Here is a 20,994-nt window from a genome sequence, read left to right on the forward strand (position 1 = left end):
CATGTACTCCTAGACACTGATGATGGAATTATGGATTCCGAAAACGTTTTGTCTAACATAGCCCGTTTGGGTTTTTAAATATATATCTTTTACAAAGGATTTTAATAAATTTGTTGCTTGTTTTTTGTTTGGAAATTTATTTATAGGTTGATTAAGAGCTGTAGAATATAATTTTGATGGTTGGTTTATAAGTAGATTGCCAGAACTTTCCATGGTGGAAGATCCTGCTGCTAAATCCATTTCCATGCTTGGGCTAAGTAACCTGAATACGGCCCTGGTGCTTATAATTGATCATTACCGGAAGGCCTGGTAATTAACCTCACGACAAATCGGCGAAATAGTTGTTTACCCTTGATTTGTTATAGATGAAATAGAAAAATCAGACTTGCAGTTTTTAGTCCAGAAGAAGTAAAACTTTTACACAGCACCTTTGTTTTAATTTTGGATATAAACAAAATTCTACATTTGAAACAAAAAAATTCCTTATTTTGTCCAAACTACCAAGCTAATATTAAATATCAATTATCGCTAATTGCTGATATGTTTACTGTTCGGAGGTTAGATCGAGAATCCTTTACTAAAGTTCTTACGCCTTCTTATAACACTAACTTCAATAGACAGGTCACTTTTGTTGATTTATTATGGTGAAAATACTATTATAAAAGTGCGACTATATCGGAGCTGAACCACTGTGTGGTTCGGAAATCAGATCCGGTCCCACTTGTATTTTTAAGAAATCAGTTTACATTAATTAATATCAGGTTCCATCATATCTCTGTAATGTTTAATGAAAGGGTCAGAAATAAAACAACAAGATTTTAAATTCGAACAATAAAATATAATCATTAATCGTATACAATTTGAAGCATACAGACAAGTTACAGTAACTAACACTACTATACACGCAGTTAAAAATAATATACTGTACAAGTTTTTTTCTTTAAAAAAATATACAAAAACAACTTTTGTGCTCAGTCGAAGTTTGAATATTGTAGCATAAAAAATAATGTACAAAACAGAAATATAGTTATAAAAAAAGGAGAGAAACGTGTTAATAACTTATCCTTACAACCAAAGAAATGTGCGAATTATAAACATTTGATTTTTTATATATATAAAAATTTGATATGTACTACGGCTATTTATAATAAAGCTATTTTTTGAGTTCTGCATCTTTTGCAACGTCAGAGTCCCAATAAAACGAATGATTTAATACAATAAAATATTTGTTTAAAATAATCTGTCAATATTTAAATCTGAAGTATGACAGCTGTCATGAATCATGTCATATCTGTCATATCAAATTGTTTTTTGTTTTGAAGATTTTTATTTGAAACTTTGCAATTTCCTATTTCCACAAATATGTATTAGTTGGAGAAAATTTAACCACACTATTAAATCTTGCTTGTTTTCAGTCTATAGATCAGATTTTTCCCTAACGCTAAATTTTAGATTTTAATCTATTTGTGTTTCTACTGAACGGTTATTTTCTCAAAAGTTGCAAGAAATGACGAACTCTATGGATACAGTGAATCACGTTTTGTTCCTTACATACAATCAACAGGTTAACTATGTTATTACCTATTAGTATGTGTCTGATTAGCAGCCTTATTTTTGATACAATATGTTTCATTTGCTGCTTGTATATCTATATACAAAAATCGGTTACATAGACGGTTATAAGTACAAAAGATTATGGGGTTGGTACCAAAAAGAAATCCTAACGTCTAACAAGAAAATCTCTACAAGAATATATATATACATATAAGATCCTTTCAAAAAATTGTCGTTTCAATCACTCATATTGATACCTCAATGAAATGTAAATCTCCATTCCAGTGGATGGTCCCCCGATAACATTTATTATGGCACAAATATGGCTATATATTTTACTTCTTTTACCCACAGAGTTCCATTGAATTATCAAATGCTCACGCATCTATTCACAGCACTCACTAGACAATAAAATAAATTTTAAATCCATTTGACTAACAAAAAACTTTGGTACTTGTATAGTAATTCCATGTTTGGATATGCACTCAATAACTGTCTCAATAATGCACAGTATACGTAAAAATAAAACCTCACAAGTGACTTTAAGGATCAAATAGCACGTATAGGCATTGAGAGAGGTAAACAAAGTTCAATCATACGATTTTCCAATTTCAACCTTGGACCTCGGAGAATAAAAAAATATGAACTTATGAATAAGAAGTTAATGTAGATCAAAAAATGGTCCATTGTATGCTAATTCAATTATTGGATATGTATTTGGAGAACCCGTGATATGCAGGTATGAATTGCTAATAAAATTATCAATATCGAAGATTTAATATGTAGAAGAACCCTAATAATGGAGTCAATAAAAAAATGGAATATCAGTTTTAAAGAAACGATGATTTTAAGGAGAATTTTAATCAGACTGAAAGGAAGATTAGTGAAATTGCACAAAGACCAACTTCACATTTGAGTTGGTATGAGGTGGAAACAGATCGAGTGACTTAACTGGCGACTTAGGTCAGAAGTCACGTTCGTGCTCAAAAACGTACGCTACTAGCAGGACTGCCATGGAAATTAAAACCTACCACAAATGTATTAGATCATTATCGAATTATCATATCATGTCACGATAAGTTTTATATTGCTTATCCATGCATAACACTGTAAGAGGTACCTAAACATAACCGAGTCAGATAATTTGTACGACGAAAATTATGAATCTTCTTTGTGGTAAACTTCTTATTTGCTTGTGGATATCTGGGTTTACAAAATGTGACCGGTTTTCCGTAGGCACTTTTTTGCCATGAGCACTCATATCAATAATATCTTCAACAGAACTGAGCAACTATTCTCGTGATACCTATTACACGGTAACTTATGGATATGTACTGTGTTGGAATAATTAATCTCATCACTCTACAGAGACAGTGGTTAACGAATACCACGGGATCCCTGAATAGTACAGGGAACAGCATCTTTAGAAGGTCTGATAAGTCTCGCTGCTGTTTTCATATATTTCAGCGGCAGCCTTTATAGCTATCCTGAAACGAGTACATGGATACTTAAGGTTGTACTGAATATTTTTAAGGAACCTGGCACCAGAACTTATTTTAAACAAAAGGGTTAATACCCTCTAGGGAACAAGATTTCAATTGGACATTTGGATTGACAAAAATACATTGAACAAAATACAAAAAGTTTACAGCCTTAGTCAACATACAAACGTCCACATATAGAATTATAAAGAGGACTATACAGCCAATGGAATTCATATTTATGCTGAAAGTCATGCGGCTATATTAGCGGTGAAAAAACCATTTATCAATCAAAACTGGTAAGTAATTACAATGATCTTCAAAATAAATTTGTACAAGACAATAATGTGTCTTTAATATGGTTGCCGATGCATGAGAGATTGCAATGGAGCAAACAAGTAGACTCGTTAGCAAAACGGTACTGAAGAGAAACCTTTGTGGGCTACAAGCCGCTCTATAGAGTGACTAAATATGCTGCAAGATATGAGGTTCAAAAGTGGCTGAAAAGGAGTTGTCAAAATAAGTGGAAATCTATACAAGACGAATCCATACAAAGAAACTTATAGATAGTATCGATAGAAGACTCGCAACCTGACAAAGTTTAATAAGAGAGAGCCATAAACAGTCACACAATTGATTATTAGGCACGGTTGGCAGAAAAAGCATCTATACAACATAGATAAGGTGAATGAATCATCGTGTAGATGTGAACTGTAGAAATAAACTGCTATACATTATTTGCAAATGTAATTTATTCAAGATTTGAACTAGACGTATACCTTTTTCTTCTAGTTTCTTGACCATTATCTATCGTTATGTTGGCATCACTATCGGGACTTTATCGACAGCAGCTCTAAATAATGATGTAGTCGATTTGCCGTACCACCGTCATAGATTTTTCAGCCATGACGTTCTTTTTCAACCAGGACAACGTTTACCTTGGATCTTTCCCTGAATAATCAGGCGGGAAAGTTCATATTTTTCAGGGTATCTCATATGTGACCGAAGTATTTCAGCTTTCGTCTCTTTATTACCGACATATATTGGCTAATGAAAACTTGAACCGAAAGATACCCTTTTCGATGAACACAAGGAATTACTTTTTTGAAAATTTTAAAGGAAGGACAATAATCTTACCACCCAGTGCCTTTCGAGTTTTGTCTAAGAAAAGATCAAAAAAATATATACGAAGAACTTACGAATTATCATATTTTATTGAAAATGTAAATAAAGAAGATACTGATACATGTAGAAGATCCAGTGAACGTTTACTGCAAAATAAAAATGGCTATAAATATCTGTATTTGATTTTGGATTCAGGAGAACAGCAAAAATCACGTGCAAGAGCATTAATACTATTGATTTACTTGGTCTTGGTCTGAACCTACGTAAGTTAAACCTAATCTTACATATTTATGGAATCCTTGCAATACATTATTACAATATTAGATATTACAAAGTACCAAAATTTGCCCGTCTTGTCGTTTGGACATATATTTATTAGTACATAGAACCTTAACATTAAAATTTTAAAATAATTTTATTTACGTATTTAGCGATCACTTGTGGTAGATCCTCACTGAGAGGAGAGTATAGATTTTGAATGTACAAGAGAAAAAACAACCAAGTCTTATGAATATGATGATATTTTTACGAATGTTGGTACCCTGTATACCGCTTTTTTTAACTTATTTAATATTATAGGACTAATCCTTTGTAACTTTGACTCGGTTTAATATTCTCTTGTACTTTTCGTTATATTTAGCCAAAGGTAATTACTCAGTTATATGGTACTTGAATTACCATTGACTATTTGTAAAAGACAACCATTTGGTACAATTATTTGTGAACGCTTTCGATTAAGTAGATACTTTTAAAATAGCAAAGCTATTTTAAGCTATATTAAGCTTTGATTAAGTAGGTACTTTTAAAATATCCCACTATTGTATAAATAAGAAAATGTAAATGGAAATTTCGATATACGAAATGATTACTTAAAACAAATCAGTGTTAAACATAATCTGTTAATGCCGTTCCCTTAACGTTTGAGCAAATATAAATACGCAGATATAAGCAGGACCAGAATAATTGTACCAAATTTTGAGCAAAACTACCAAAATTCACAATAATTATATAAACATTTTCATCACATTTACCTGTAATTTCAATTCTGTTCAAAGAAAATGAAGACGCTCAACTTAAAGAAGGTTGTGAAAGCAATAACATTGGGATAATCAAAGATATTGGTTGTATATTCAATGAGTTAAATTATTTACAACTTTTGGATGTTATCTCCTATTAGCTAAGTCATGGTTAGTTTAAAATAACAACGTATCTACTTATTTTTGAGTTAAAGAAATCATTTAGATTTAAAATATGTAAATTTATACATCTGAGTCAGGCTATCGAGGGTTCCATATTTTTGATATGCGGTTTTGTAACTTACCGATCAGGAAGTGAACTTGAAACTTTGGTAATGTTTATTATTAAGTAAGTTATGAATTGTGCTGTATTTCTGAACCAATTGTACAGATATTTTTTTATACTTAATGACTTTTCTGAGATTAAAAAAGAAATAAATTAAAACTACTGGTTCAAGGAAATAACTTAAAATATGTTAGCATGGAGTCGATGGATTTTATAAACGACACCAACTAAACTGTACTTATACTGGACTATAGCAGTATAGGACAGTTTAGTTATGTGGGCGTGGTTGCGATATTGACTGCGAAACCTATGGTTTCATTCGCCTGTCAGTTCAGTTAGTTACGATTCTATAAATGTAGAATATTTTACTAATCTTTGAAAAGAATTGTAGCATAAAATGTGGAATCCCCTTTCAATAAAAATAAATCTTCATGAGTATATAACCCTTCACATTTATACACTTATATTCAATAAATAAATATATAACAAAACTAGGAAAAATTTTCTGTACAAAAAAGAAGTGTCCGACTTGGCACCGGCGAAGACTAGAGAGCTGTGACCATATCTCTGGGCCCCCAGGCGGTCACTCAAATGGGCCCGTAATTGCTTAACGAAGGTCCAGAACCTTGGGGTGGATGGCTCACGATAACAGGTGCGGCCCCTTCTCCCGCTTGTCATACGTGACTGAGCGGTGGTTGTTTCAAGACATGGTGGTGGAGATGATGCTGGCTGGCGGAGGCAACGCTGCCAGTGGGACCGAGAAGAGAAGCGCTACCTGGACCGGCCATTAGAAAACCAGGCGGGGGAGGTTTGTTTCGATTCTTAATCAAGGCGGCGTTAGCTCCTGATAGATCTGATCTTCCTAATAGTCTTCTTGAGAGTCTTCTCCACGAATCGACGGTCTTTCCTGACCAAATCCAAACCCCGGACGTAATGCCTACCGCTAAGGCCATGAAATATTTGAGCATTAAGACAGAGTATATAGGCCTCTCTTTCATGGAAATTACGTTAGCAGGACAAGTGCAAGCTAGAGATTTCATCCATTCTTCATGGAAAGTATTTTCATACAAATGGCAACCGATGACTATTGTAGCAGGTACAGTATATAATACGCTAAATATTCCTATGCGAATCATCAGTTTTTCTAATTTGTCAGCTTTGGAACCAGCTCCAGCACCACCTTGCTTTTTGATCACATTTCTTATTCTAAACAACGAAACAAATCCAGCTAATAGAAAACTAGTACCAAGTATTAAGTAAACCACCAAAGGAGCCAAAACAAAAGTCCATAAGTTGTCCATATTCATATTTCCAACGTAACAAATGCCAGATACGGGGTCTCCATCAACTGCCCCTGAAAGTAGCACAGCTAAAGTTTGGAAGGTAGGGATCAGCCAAGCTGCTATGTGAAAATACTGAGCATAACTAGCAATTGCTTCGTTTCCCCATTTCAGTCCAGCAGCTAAGAACCACGTGAGAGAAAGAACCACCCACCATATGGAAGAAGCCATGCCAAAGAAATAAACTAATAAAAACACGGCTGTACAAAGACTCGGTCCATTCGAGGTATACTTGATAATGCTTCCGTCGCAAGCAACTTCTTCGTGACCCACTCCTACTCTTATTAAATATCCTACGGATACCAAAAAGTAGCATGCAGATAAGAATACAATTGGTCTCTCAGGGTACTTGAACCTTTCCGTTTCTATGAAAAACGTGGTAAGTGTCATTAGGGTGGAGGCGGCGCATAGACCTGACCACAGCGTTATCCATATGGTGGCGAACTCCTTTTCGTCTGGATTGAAGTACGTTTCCTTGCAAGGGTATGCACAGTTTGCGATGCCGGCGACGCTTCGATTTATGCCTAGTTGCATTTCTCTCCCCATGGAGACGAGGGGTTGTTGACATTGACATTTGCACTCTTTTCTTTTTGGATCTCCTAGGGGAACTGAGCAGTTTTTTGAACCGTTCTTACAGGGTTTCAGTGATTTCCGGTTTGACGTGGGTTTGGGAGTTGACGAAGCATTGTTTTGAGCAGGTTGGTCCATACAAAGGATATCTCCTCCTTGCACGGGAAAATGATCACATTCCATCCTTTCAGGCCATTTAAACCCGTATTGAGTCATGATGGGTTCACAGCCAATTCGCGCTCTAGTACAGATACCTCGACACGGCGGTAATGGTTTGAGAAAGTCTTCTAAACATATAGGCGCGTACATAGAACACAAGAAAAATTTCAGATCTGGTGAGCATCTTATTTCTACTAGCGGCCAGAACTGGTGGACCTCTAGACCAGCTTCGTCTTGAGTCTCGTGGTTGAGCTCGTTTGGCATTCGAGTGTAGTTGTATCCTATTCCGAGGCACATCGGTATCGTGATTTCTTCGCATCGTCCTTCGGGCTCGGAAGAAATGACCGAAGAACTGGCTAGACTTGGAAGTGCTGCTAGAATGCACGTGAGAAAGACCACGAGAAAGGCGCTCGTGGTTTTCATAGTGACAGTGTTTTCATTCACTTATTACTATTATCAGACTTGTTAACTTTTTTTTAACTTCTAGAAGGTTTCTACAGGCTATTGAAGATCAGTCGATTGAATCATTATTGCTTCAGGTGGTTATGACTTCGAGATATGTCCATGATCTGTAACAAAAGAAAAATAATATTAGAAACAATGTTTTTTAAAAGTTACTGGCAAATTAGGTAATGTGTAATATAATATAACTACTAGTGTAAAATCTACGAGGATCATTCGTAAAAAAAAAGGTTCCCTATGCCGCTGATTTAGGATAGCTATGCTGATCGCCAGTACATCGTAACGGATAGGCATCGTAAGAAGATGCCGCTGAGAAAGAATGCGACGTACTGATACGATACGTTTTTTGTTTTGTTTTGTGCAAAACGAATTTCACCTATTGACATTCATCGTCAGTTAATCGGAGTTATATAAAGTTAAAGTTAGATAAAGATCGAAGTGAAAGGCTTTTAGTTTCAGACAATTTGTCGAAAAAGTTGAACGAATATTGCTTGATTATCAGAGGTTTGCCATTACCGACCTTACTTTAAGTATTCCTGAGACTTCCCTCAGCCCAATGTATGTCCAGTTGTGTGAGGCTTCTCCATGAAAACGCTCGACCTCATGTCTCACATCAAACTGAACAACGGCTAATAGATTTAGGCTGGACTGTTATGCTTCTCCCCCCACCTACAGTCCGGACCTAACACCAAGTGATTATCACTTATTCTGGAACACTTGGGTGTCTTACACTTTAGTACCGACGATGAAGTCAAAGAAGAGGTTATTAGATTCCTCCAACGATTGACGGTAGAATGGTAACATGAAGATAGAAAAGTTGGATTGGCTGCAAAATTGTTTAGATAAAAACGGCGATTATGTACAATAAAAGCGTAAGTTTTAAAATGATGTATAACACTATAAACAAAAATGAAGGGTACTCTATGGGCACTATTTTTAAAATTCATGGAAACCTTATTTTACGAATGGACCTCGTATATATTGTGTTTTATATATCTATCTATCTATGTATAATATCGTTTTACATCTAAACGGTCTGAGATATTAACATAATTTCCAACAGTTATCGCACATCTTTAATACAGAAAGGAAAACGTATATCATTAAATGCCAGGAGAGAATTTAAATTGACGACTGCATCCAAATATTATAGAATCAAGCTTTAAAGTATTAGATTTCCGAACGAGAGTTAAACACATACTCGGAATATTCAACAATAATAGGCAAATATGATCAAACATGATGATTACTTACTACTAAAATTACTACCTAAATTATGATGCCTTTATGTAAACTATGATGCTATTCCTGATGCTGTTTACTTGCTATGGAATATCCATAGGATTATTAAAAGTATATGAAAAACTAAAGGTAATTTATCAGTCATTAGTAACGATCCCACGGTTCTTAACATAATATTTGTATAATACATAAATATTCTTATAGAGAAACAATTAAAAATCTATTTAAAGAAAATATATGGTTTTAGAAAGCGCTAGATCACGGTATCATATATCTCGCGCTGTGCCAAATAATAGAAAGTGATGCACACGATAAGGCCTGATTTAAAAAAAATTATATTAATTTCCCACAAATTCCAACGATAGCTTTGAGCGTATTGTTAATACAATGATCATTATTAAGAAACTGCAACAAAAACTGTTAAATACGGTTTTCCTAATAGATATTGCTCGAATTGCCGGAGGGCTCAATTTGAAGATGGCGTCTGCATTCTTTACACAAATGGAACTGTTATTTTTTTATCGTTCTACTAAAGTAATCATTATTTACAACATAATATTTAGAAAAGAGTGATTATATGAATTTTCCATAAACTCCAGCGATGACTTTAAGCGAATTATTAATAACATTATAATTATTAAGGAAAAAGTCGCTTGCACTGCCCGAGGACTCAATTTAGAGATACTATCTACTTTCTTTATAAAAAGGGAACTGTTATTTTTCGAACAGTCCTGATAAGGAAATAATTTCGGAAATATCAAAGTTTTAATTATACAGTTGTAATAACTGATACTATATGCTGAGAAGAAATGCAGAATTTACAAAATTAAAATAGCCTTCATTTTGATTATCATTATATTGCATTATAGGTAAGGGATTTAAAAAAATTCTCCTCGGCGTGGAATCGAGCGTCGGTCATTCGCGTTAAAAATAAAAAATGGTAAATTAGCCAAAGGAAGATAGCCACGGTTTTAGTGACGTCAATCCGAAGGAGTAATATTATTTCGGGCCCATGCAAAAACATCATACCGAGCTATAAGAAGTATTCACTTCAAAAATCACACACTTAATAAGAATAACACCCCCAAAGTCGGTGAGATTTATCGTGGATGAGAAGCTGTTCATGCTCGGTGGTGGTCTGAGCTTTTCCTAGCTTCTCGTGGGACAAAAATTGACCAAGATCAACCAAATAAAGCAAAGAAACTATGTAACTGTATTGAAAATCTAAAGCATAGGTACTGTCGAAAATAAGAAAGTGTTGCTGAAATATTTCAAGAAATCCGTGATTAAGATTAGGCAGCACCGAAACATATATCATCGCTCATGCTCATTCAAAGGCTTAAAGCGAGTTAGCCCAAAAACATGTGACATTAGGTGCTAAAGCTGAAAGATGCAAACACATTATAGATGTATCGCACATACTGATATTTTTACTTCGCAGTCTGAAAATTGCTACTAGGCCAAACGACTCATTTATTTGTAATCTAAATGGAAAGAAAGAACCTTAAAATAAACGTGGGATGCCGTACTAGATATCGAGTAAAAATTATTTCAACCTGAGAAAGATCTAACAATCTAGGCAAAAACAAACAGTATAATGTATTTTATAACAGTATAATGTATAACAGCTTTAAATGAGCAAAAATCACTTTCTGTTTGTAAAAAAAAATGATCGAAATCAATTACGGAGACATAAGGATGAAAAACGCCCAGAAACAATACAAAATAAATAAATAAAAAACAGAAAAATGTAAAAACAAAAATAGTTGAATTATTTTTTATTTTCTGAAAATTTTAAACTTACTTAGTTTTAATTCTTTAGCAAAATATTTCATCATTTCTATTTAACACACTTCTACGATTTTAGTTACTGAATAATCCCATTTCTTAGCCTTAAACCTACAAAATCCAAACAAAATAGGTAAATTTTTTTTCGTGAGTGGAACAGACGAATACGTTACATTTTCTGCATTCACGCCCACCTTTATCTTACGGAAGTAGAACAGAACCTCCTTAGATAAATATCGTACCGTTTATATCCATTTAAGTAAATGAATCCGCATTAGTAGTCTAATCTAGTTCAAGAATTACGGAGACAAGTTTTCATTCTGAACCCGTTAAACTAATGAATCAATTTGATCAAGTATTTGACGCCCCTATGTCCATTCAAAATCCACTGTATCGCATTAAATAATTTAGTAGTAAATGAATAATAATTATTTTTAAATTGATGGCATCTCTTGAGAATCTCCAGTATAATTTAAGATTTTTTCTACTAATTAGGCAATCATTTATACTAATTAACCAAATGTTAGATAAACGACAAGTTCTTATGAGAAAATCTACTTGGTACAGACAAAAATGACGTCAACCGAGTTGATTTTTTATAGGTAAAGATCATAAACCTAGAATGCCACTAAAATTAGAAATATCCTTATTGTTTTGTCCATTTTTATATTTAAAGTATATAAAAATAAACAATAGAAACGAATATTCTGTTAAAACATTTAAAATGTTACAAGAGGAGGACCAACCCAATATTTTAAAAACCAAGGAAAGAAGTGAATGAATTCTTAAGTTTAAGCAATTAAAGTGGATATTGGGCTTTGCTAAGTTTATCTCTAATATTTTTTAATTCTGCTACTACTACTATTGTATCAGTTTTTTCGATCAGTTTATTAATACATACATAGATGCACTGATAATTTTGTTTGTTACACAAACAGTTTGTTTACAATAATCTTCTCGGTTATTGTAAACCACAGCAAGTAAGAAATCTTTTTTTGTATCAGTATACGTCTTAATTTTATATTATAATTTAATATTATCTATATAAACACCAGAAGTCACGAGTTTGGCAAGAGTTACAAGTTTTAATAAAATTATTATCGATTTTTTTTTTAAACCTTAGCACCCTTATGCTCTCACACGCCTCTAAATTTGAGCACAATGCATATATAATATCGACGAAACTGAAATCACTACAGTTCAAAAACCGGACAGAATTGTAGCCAGAACAGGATTTAAACAAATTGGACGAATTACCTCCCAAGAAAGAGGAACAATGGTTACTTTGGCCGTTGCAGTTTCAGCTTTAGGAAATAGCTTTTCTTCATATTTCATAATTTCCTAGGGTGAATTTCAGGCAACATATGTTAAACAATCCTCCAGCATTAAGTATTGGAAATGCAAATCCTTCAGGGTGGATGACAGCAGCTCATTTTTTAGAATGGTGTTAATATTTTGTTAAGCACGTTAAGTGTTCCCCGAAAAAACCCGTTCTGCTATTGCTGGATAGCCTTTCTCACTCGATGACCCTCACCTGTCCATTGCTGCATTAGATTTCCTAATGACCGCGTGACAGTGTTGTTTTTTCCTCCACACTGTTCACATAAATTGTAGCCTTTGACAGATCGGTTTACGGACCTCTTAAGAACTCGATCTGAATATGTCAACTCGACCTGTGATCCTTGGATTATAAATTACCCTGCCACAATCATGTCAATTTGTGAGATCTGCTGATTTTACAGACGCGCTGAGGAAGATACGCTGATAAGCCACTAAATATCTGGGTATAAACACTTAAAAAGTTACAAAATACTCAATACAAAGACTCCCTGCAACAACCCCTATTGAGAGCCCTACAAGGTATCTGTTAAATACATCACACCATCTTTTCAACAATAATGTAACACATTTTGTAACTTTTTAAGGGTTTGTGGCTTGGACTCATGTATACCTGGTAATAATACACTGATGATGGACTTTTTAGTCCGCAAAAGTTCTGGGTTGTAGCGATGTAGCCCGGAATTTTTATTTATATACCTTTTATAAAGAATTTTTAATTTAAACTTTTTTAAATAAGAGATATAAAGCAGAACGAGATGGAGTGCTAAAGTGCTTTACATCATAGGCACTAAAAAGGCTAACCATACTTATGCACTTGAACTTTGGACATCTGGTGAAACAGGTATAGAAATTCTCAGAGCAGTAATGAGTTATAAAAGATTTTTATTTGTTACGTTTAATGCGTTTTGATGACAAAACCACAAATCACATGATCGAAAAAAATATGACAAACCTTCCACCAATTAGAAAAAGATTGAGCGTATTTGTTAGTAACTGTAAAAATTCCTATAATCTTAGTGAATTTGTTACAATAGACGCAAAACTAAAGGGATTCAGGGGACGTTGTATGTAATTTCATCAAGTATTTACCAAATAAATCAGCAAATACGGTATCAAGCCGTTCATTTTGGGTGATGCATAAACTTACTTTGTTGGAAATTTAGAGGTTTACTGTGGAGGGCAACCTGAGGGTCTTTATGCCCCCCAGTAATATTTATTGTAGATAGGCTTATTAATTATAAAAAGGTTTAAATCGCAATTGGATAACCGATAATTGCTATACCAATTTATCTAATACAGTTATCCTTTAGCTATTTTTATTTTGGAACATAAAATAACCTCAATTGGTACTTGAGAAAAAACAAAAGGGAAATACCTATTGAATTTTTAACCCCAAAAAGAAAAAGAAATGGGGACGTCACTCTTTGGATTCCAGGAAAACGTCATTATGGTTTCATTTGTTCCAAAAAAAGTAAGTGGGTAATACTTTTATCCACTATCCACTATACACTGCCATCGTAAACTGCGAAACTAAAAAACCAGAAATTATTCTAGTTATAATGCCACAATTGATTATGTATTTTCCTCTAATGGATATGGCGGGTATCAACGCGCAGTTTATTTGTGCTAATGAAACATATGCCGCCGAATTTTCCTAAAGAATTTAAACTTGAGTTTAATGAAAGTACATTTTTGAGAAAGAGCGACAATGCGACATCTTCCTCGTGATATTTAAGATTTTTCCAATCAAATATAAATCACGTGAAGAACCTACTAGGACAGAACTGCAAAGCTCTAGAAAACGTTTACGTTGTGCAACATGTCGATGCTCAAAGAATTCCAACAGTTAGATGTGGACTATGTAGAATATTTGTATGCATTCAGAAATTTACACAATTTCACAATTACTTGCATAAAATATTAGAAAAATGATCGTCAGCAATCAGAAAAAATCGAGTGAATATGGTACATCGTAGGTACATGGTTATATTAGCATGGCTTATGCATTTTTATGTTTATTATCTTGTATGTATATTGTAAATCTTGGTTGTCACTTTGTTAAAATGCACTAAATCTGGTAAAATCAACTAAAATGTGTTTCGTGTACAAAATAAACAGCGCGCCCTTTTATGAAACGGTAATCGGCGCGCCTACTGTAGCGTTAAAAATGTTTCCCTTGTTGTCTAATTTGACGTCTCTTACTGCATTATTAAGATTGTTTTAAAAGACACACTAACACATCTTCCCGTGTCAGTGTTTTTTGTGTGTGAATAGTCACCTTGTAGATAGTATCTAGGTCAATTAGCAAAACTATTGCACATTTTTTCTAACCATATGTGTGGTATTAATATAGTTCTTCAACAGTAGTAACTACGTAACGTTAACTGGTTTTTAATAATCACATCAAATAATTACCACCGTAATTATGTAAATATAATGCAAATCATAAAAAACGAAAAGCAAACAAGACCTTGTTTAAAAAACAAGATATATCCGTTTAAATATCTCGCAACTATCAATTACCTAGAAAGGCAGTACTACCTGTTGTAAGGAGTAGCAACTTTTTGCTGGTGCATATAAAATCGATAATATACGACAGAATAAATTGATCCATATCTGTAAAAGGTGAATTGTATATTATGTCCATAAGTTGAGTTTATATGAATGTTGTGTATCGAATAGTATACTAACAAGATAGTTGCAAAATGTTCGTTAAAATCAAAATATGTAGGTAATAGAAAAAGCAGAAATAGTTAACCAGGTCATGACTCTTGATAATGAGAGTGTAAACATGCCCAATTAGTTTTAATAAATTGTGTTCCCGGTATTAATTATATGATATTTTACATCGAAAAATAGCCTGCTCAATGACATAATCAGAAAATAAGACCATTGGAGAAAATAACTCGACGTAGTCATATGCAAAAGTGCCAGTTTATTGATAGAACAGAACTGCATCATCATAATCATCAAGTTTTTGATTTTAACCCTATGGGAATCAGCTACTATCACTTCATATCGAAACCACATGGGTGAAACTTCCTGAGACTCGTTAAAGACTTTTCACAGCACATTGTCGACCATGCAATAACAACTGCAGCTGCTATTCAGAACTCAATGGCCACCTGAATATACAAACATTGAAAGTAACTGTCTAACTACTTGAAGGTATACAGCTTGAAGCTTAATTAACATCAGAAGCCGTAAGTATCATTTAAGGGGCAAGATTTTGATTTAATAAGAAAATTTCAATTTTATATTTATTTATGTAAAATATAAAATGTAAAATAAATATGATTAGTTAATATGTATATAGGTTTATTTGTCCTAGCCAAACTCATTTTTCAGATTTACTTCTAAGATAAGACGTTCTCACACCTAAAAGACTGAGCTAAACGAGGCCTAACAAGAGTTGAAGTTAAAGAAAGTTGTGAGTTGTATTGTTCTACATTGACTCCCAACTTTCGGAGGTAATTATACTGTTACCCACCATTTCTGATGGGTCTTCCAACGATTACACATTGGCGCCCAACGTAAAAAAATAAATAGGATATTAAGTTGATTGAAGAGTTGAATGAAAAGTTGAGTGCTAACTATTTTTAAAATAAAAATAGTAAAATGAGTGATAAAGTTATGAGATGTTAATAGATGGTAAAATAAATATTTAAAGAAGAATAACAAACATGTGACGTTTACAACGTCACAACATGACACGCTTTATCTTTCCATTTCATCCGTCTTCTTCTGGTGCATTCCATTATTAGAGGTTAATGATCACATCAAAATTTTCCTTATTCTGCACCGTTAAACGTTCATGCCCGTCCATTCTCTGATATTACGAAATCATGACATTCTGAGATGAAGCCGCATTTCAAAGACTTCTAGCCATGTTATGGTATTTATTTTAATGTCCAGCATTCAACCCCATAGAGAAGGACTGACCAGACAGTTTTTTGTTATAGACAATTTGCTTTCATTGCTAGTAGATATTCCTGGCCTGTTCTATGCGTGTGTTTTTGTTCGTATACTTACTTACTAAGTAATCCGAAGTATCTAAATTTGTGAACTTGTTCTACTTGGGTGTTGTTTAGCTCAACGTGACAGTTTTCATTGGTTTTGATCATTCCATCCATCCAATGGCACTACAGCCCAAATCGGGCCTTGGCCTCCTTCAACAAGCTTCTCCAATCATTTCGATTTACCGCTGTTCTTTTTCATGATCGCGTTCCCAGGCCCTGGCATCCTCATCGACTTCGTCTTCCCATCTCTTTTTAGGTCTTCCAACAGGTCTTTTTCATTGCATTCTTGCATTTGTACTTCTGTGCTTCTGTTTCTGTCATTTTCATTTGCACTAGTCGTATTAATTTTGATGGTATGCCAAATTCTTCCAATATATTAGGTAGAATTGTTCTATCTGTTGAATCATAGGCTTGTTTAAAATCTACAAAGAGACTGTCCTTGTCATATTCCCATGCTTTTGCTAGTATTTGTTTAACTGTAAATAGTTGGTCAATGGTAAATCTATTTTGCCTAAACCCTGCTTGATATTCCCTCATGATTTTTTCCGTGAGAGGTTGGAGTCTTCGGTTAAGGATGTTTGTGAGTATTTCGTATCCCGAACAAAGTTAAGAGATGAATCTATAATTCTGACACAACAGTTTGTCTCCTTTTTTATGAATAGGGCAGATTATAATGTCTTCCATTGTTGGGGGATTTCTTCTTCTGTCCATATCTCTCGTATTAGCTGGTACATCTGCTGTGTCAAATTCCTTCCTCCTTGCTTGAGTAGTTCTGCCGGTATTTTATCTATTCCCGGTGCTTTATGGCTTTTTTGTATGTAAATTGCCGTTTGGACCTCCTCTAGCGTTGGGGGTCTAGTTAATTCATTTTCTTCTCCATCTTCCAAAAGTTCTTGTTATTGTATCTCCTGCCGTGCCTGCTGCTGCCTCTGTTCTTGTAATGGTGGTTGTGTCCCTTTGTTTAGTAATTCATTTTCTGATCATTACTGTCTGGTGTATTTTGAAGTCTTCTATTCATTCTGCTATCAGAACGATATAGTCTGCGTACCTCATATAGTTAATATATTTACCGTTTATTTTTATACCAATTTTGGCATTGTCTAGTGCTTGTTTGAATATGCATTTAGAGTACAAGTTGAAGAGCAATGGAGACATGAAACAGCTTTGTCGGATACCTCTTAGTATATGGATGCTGTTATTATTATAGTTGGAATATTTTAATGTATCGCTATATAATGTATAAACTCATTTCTCTGTAACACAATTATATACATAGAATTTCGACTTTTCTGCCAAATTGATCAACCTATCTAACTGCTGTCGAAACTGTATAAAATTGATTGAAACTTCAAAGTTATACATTTGCATAAAAATATTATAATATATTGTTAATATTTTGTATATAAATATTCTATCTCTGACCTAAAAACCTCTGAACTTTTTAATGTAAATGCATCAGTTACTATTAATATAAATCTACCATCTCCAGTACATAAATTCAACGCAGCATTATTTCTAAACATCGTGCTACTCGATATTATCAACACAACGACCAAGTCGTTATTCGAAAACTTTACTGTTTGCCCTCTCGAAGGAGCATGGCTGAAAACGACAAAACAAAAAGAACGAAATCTCCAGCCCGAACCCTTGTCACAGCGGATTTTATGACCCCGATGGTAGACAGATACAGGCTGCAGAAGGCAAAGTTCGGTGGAGGCTTCGTGGGTACTCCCAGCACGACATCGGAGACAGTACCGGTACCCGATGCATTCCTTTGACACGATATATTAATGGGCTTTGGAGGAAAGTCACACAAATAGATATTAGGCCAGTATGCTGGATGGCTAGAAACTTTAAAATATGTCCAAATTATTGACTATAGAGAAATATAAATAAATATTATATTGATGAAATTGTTGAATAAAATTTAGAAGTCATAGAACAATTTTCTTTAAAAAACCGAAGAATTACGTTTACAAACATAAAATAATATGGAGTAATCAAAACTACTGTCTTACAAGAAAAAAAAGATCATGATATAGACATAGAGGACCTTAATAGTTCAAATTCTCCAAGAACTTGAACCACCAATTTCAATTTCAGATGAAAACAGATTTGTAGTATTGGGAGAGATTTCTCACATAAATACTAGGCCAAATAATTAAGGCACAAGTGAAACCTGGCGTCGTTCAGCTATGTTCAATTTTAATGGAAGATTAACCACCCTTTCACTCTAAGAGGTCTATTGTGGCTGTGTTTAGCTATAAAATCAGTATAAAAAAATAGATGAACCCAAGGATATTTCTCTCTCTTCAGTCCTGGTGCCCGGAGGGAGTGTAGATGTCGTGATGTTGTCCATCTTCAAAGATGTCTGTCTCTGATCATTTCTTTTAACTCATGCATATTCCTCTTTTGCATATTCCTGTAATTTGGTGGATATATCTTTCTGGGAATCTTCATCATGATCTTCGGCCTTTCACCTTTCCTCGGATAATAAGTCTTTCCATGTTTTCTGTGTCTGCTCTCATTACATTGTTGGAGATGGTTTTTGCGGGACAGCCGTTTGCTAACTTTTAGCTCATTTAAAATTGAATTATTTGTCATTTGGTCGGTCCACGGAACTCGTTCGTAACATTCTTGTCCAACAGAACATTTTAGTGGCGTATATCTTTCTTCTTTCCGCTTGACGCAGGGTCCAAGATTCACATCCGTATGTCTGTATTGGGAATATTAAGCAGTTTATGGACCTTATTTTTACAGTTCGTGAAATTTAAGAGTCCTTTTACATCCTCCCACATTTACGTTTTATTTCTTCCTATAGTGACTCTGTGTTTGTGATCAATGATCCCAGATGATGTATGAGCTCACAATCTCAAACCGGTCAATCGAATTTATGCGTTAGTGATTGTTATGTAGACTATTTACTATCATGATCTTTGTCTTTAATATGTCCAAATATCAGACCAAATATTTGACTTTCGTTTTCCCAAACGAATCGAGCCAAAGATTGCTGCAATAAAAATTGCACGTCTGCAGTAGATATAACATCTAGCCAGTACAGACAAAGACTACCCCACAAGACGTATTCTATTAGCGAAACCTGAGAAAACTAGACGAAATAGTAGACTAAGATAAAGATGAATGACGGTGTATGTATGCATCAAGCATGAAATAGCATTCAAACAGCACGAAATATGGTCAAATGGAGAAATATTTCATTGCTAAATGAAACATTGTTTGATTAAGAAATTTATAATTTATAGATACCAAAATCTTATCATTAAAAACAGGATAGAGACAGGTTAAAGAAACAATAAATGATCTAAATTCCAGCTGCAATATCCCCCTCTCTATTTCCCACCCTTCTGTATGTATCTGTGATTTTTTCCTGCTTTTTCTTCCTTTTTTCCTTTTTCTCTTCTTTTTAGTTGAATAGTTACTGCATGACTTGTTTAAAAATTTAGTTATTTCTCATTTTTCTTTATTAGGTCCAATATGATTGCCGATTATCTTGACTTAAAGAAGAGTTTATGTAAATTATGTTCAAACTTTCTATAGCAAGTTAGTTTTTATAGGTATCGAACTACCACAAAGTGTTCTGATGTGGTATTGTATTGTATAACCACAAAATTCCTTATATAAATACATCATGTTGCATAATTTATAAAAAACTTTGTAAAACAATCAAAGACGTAGTTCCAAAATCCTTACCAACTCCTTCGCCTGGCCTAATTGTGGCGAAGTCGCACAAATGCTAAATGTCGCTGGATCTTATCGATGCTGCTGTTGTATAAGTCAATATACAAGAAAAGATGAGACAGTTGTTGCACGACGTTATGGTGTTTTTGCAGGAGTTTGATTTAGATGTAGTCAATTAATTTCGAGATACACGCAGTGGCGTGTCTGTATAGCATCATTCTCAGTATTTGAAGATCTGATATCAAAGACTTTATTCTTACATACGGCAGTGATTCTTGTAGACTGTATCTCCCCATAATAGAAACGAAAGCATGGATAGCTTGCAAGAATGAAAAGGAGCCCATTTAGATATTGGGTGATTATTCTTCGTTAAAATTCGTATAAGCATAGTAAACAAGTATTAGTATCATTATGATAATTTGCTAGTGTGGAAATGTTATATTTCTCAGGAGTCTGTGTAACTCGTGTTCGTTATAGACAGACATGTGCATTGTCAACTATTTTGATATTGTAATCTTGGAATCAATTTAGCAAATTATATGATTATTAATTATATGTTTTTCTTATCTCAGGGTTCTTATTTGAGTTCAGAAATACATTTACCTTTTATAGTGTTCGATAACAAGAGGAGTCAGAAGGGAGTAAATAAAAGAATTCTAATTTTGTGCAATAAAATTAAAATATAATGATAAAATACTTTTGAAAATTTTGATACAACTAACAGATCCTTAGAAATAAATGTTTCCCTAAATTATATAGCTTTTACACATAAAATTAACATAAGAAAATTATACAAGTTTAGTTCAATTAATTGTCTTGTCTCAACAATTTGCCTCTGCTACTACTACTATCGGTTCACAGCGTTCTCCTACGCCTTCCGACTCCTAACCGCCATTCTTCTCTATTTAACGA

General features: G+C 33.9%; 1 protein-coding gene across 2 annotated transcripts in view; it reads right to left on the reverse strand.

Moving 5' to 3' along the window:
• Window positions 1-816: 816 nt before the first annotated feature.
• Window positions 817-20,994, reverse strand: part of fz2 (frizzled 2) — a 162,101-nt gene continuing 141,923 nt past the window's right edge. For both annotated transcript variants that reach the window (XM_072529180.1, XM_072529179.1), the window contains one exon: window positions 817-8,100. In XM_072529180.1, the coding sequence (XP_072385281.1) occupies window positions 6,137-7,954 (1,818 nt within the window). In that variant the 5' untranslated portion in view covers window positions 7,955-8,100 and the 3' untranslated portion in view covers window positions 817-6,136. The remainder of the gene's footprint in view (window positions 8,101-20,994) is intronic.

Source organism: Diabrotica undecimpunctata, chromosome 4, assembly GCF_040954645.1.
Source record: "Diabrotica undecimpunctata isolate CICGRU chromosome 4, icDiaUnde3, whole genome shotgun sequence".
NCBI classification, from domain to species: domain Eukaryota; kingdom Metazoa; phylum Arthropoda; class Insecta; order Coleoptera; family Chrysomelidae; genus Diabrotica; species Diabrotica undecimpunctata.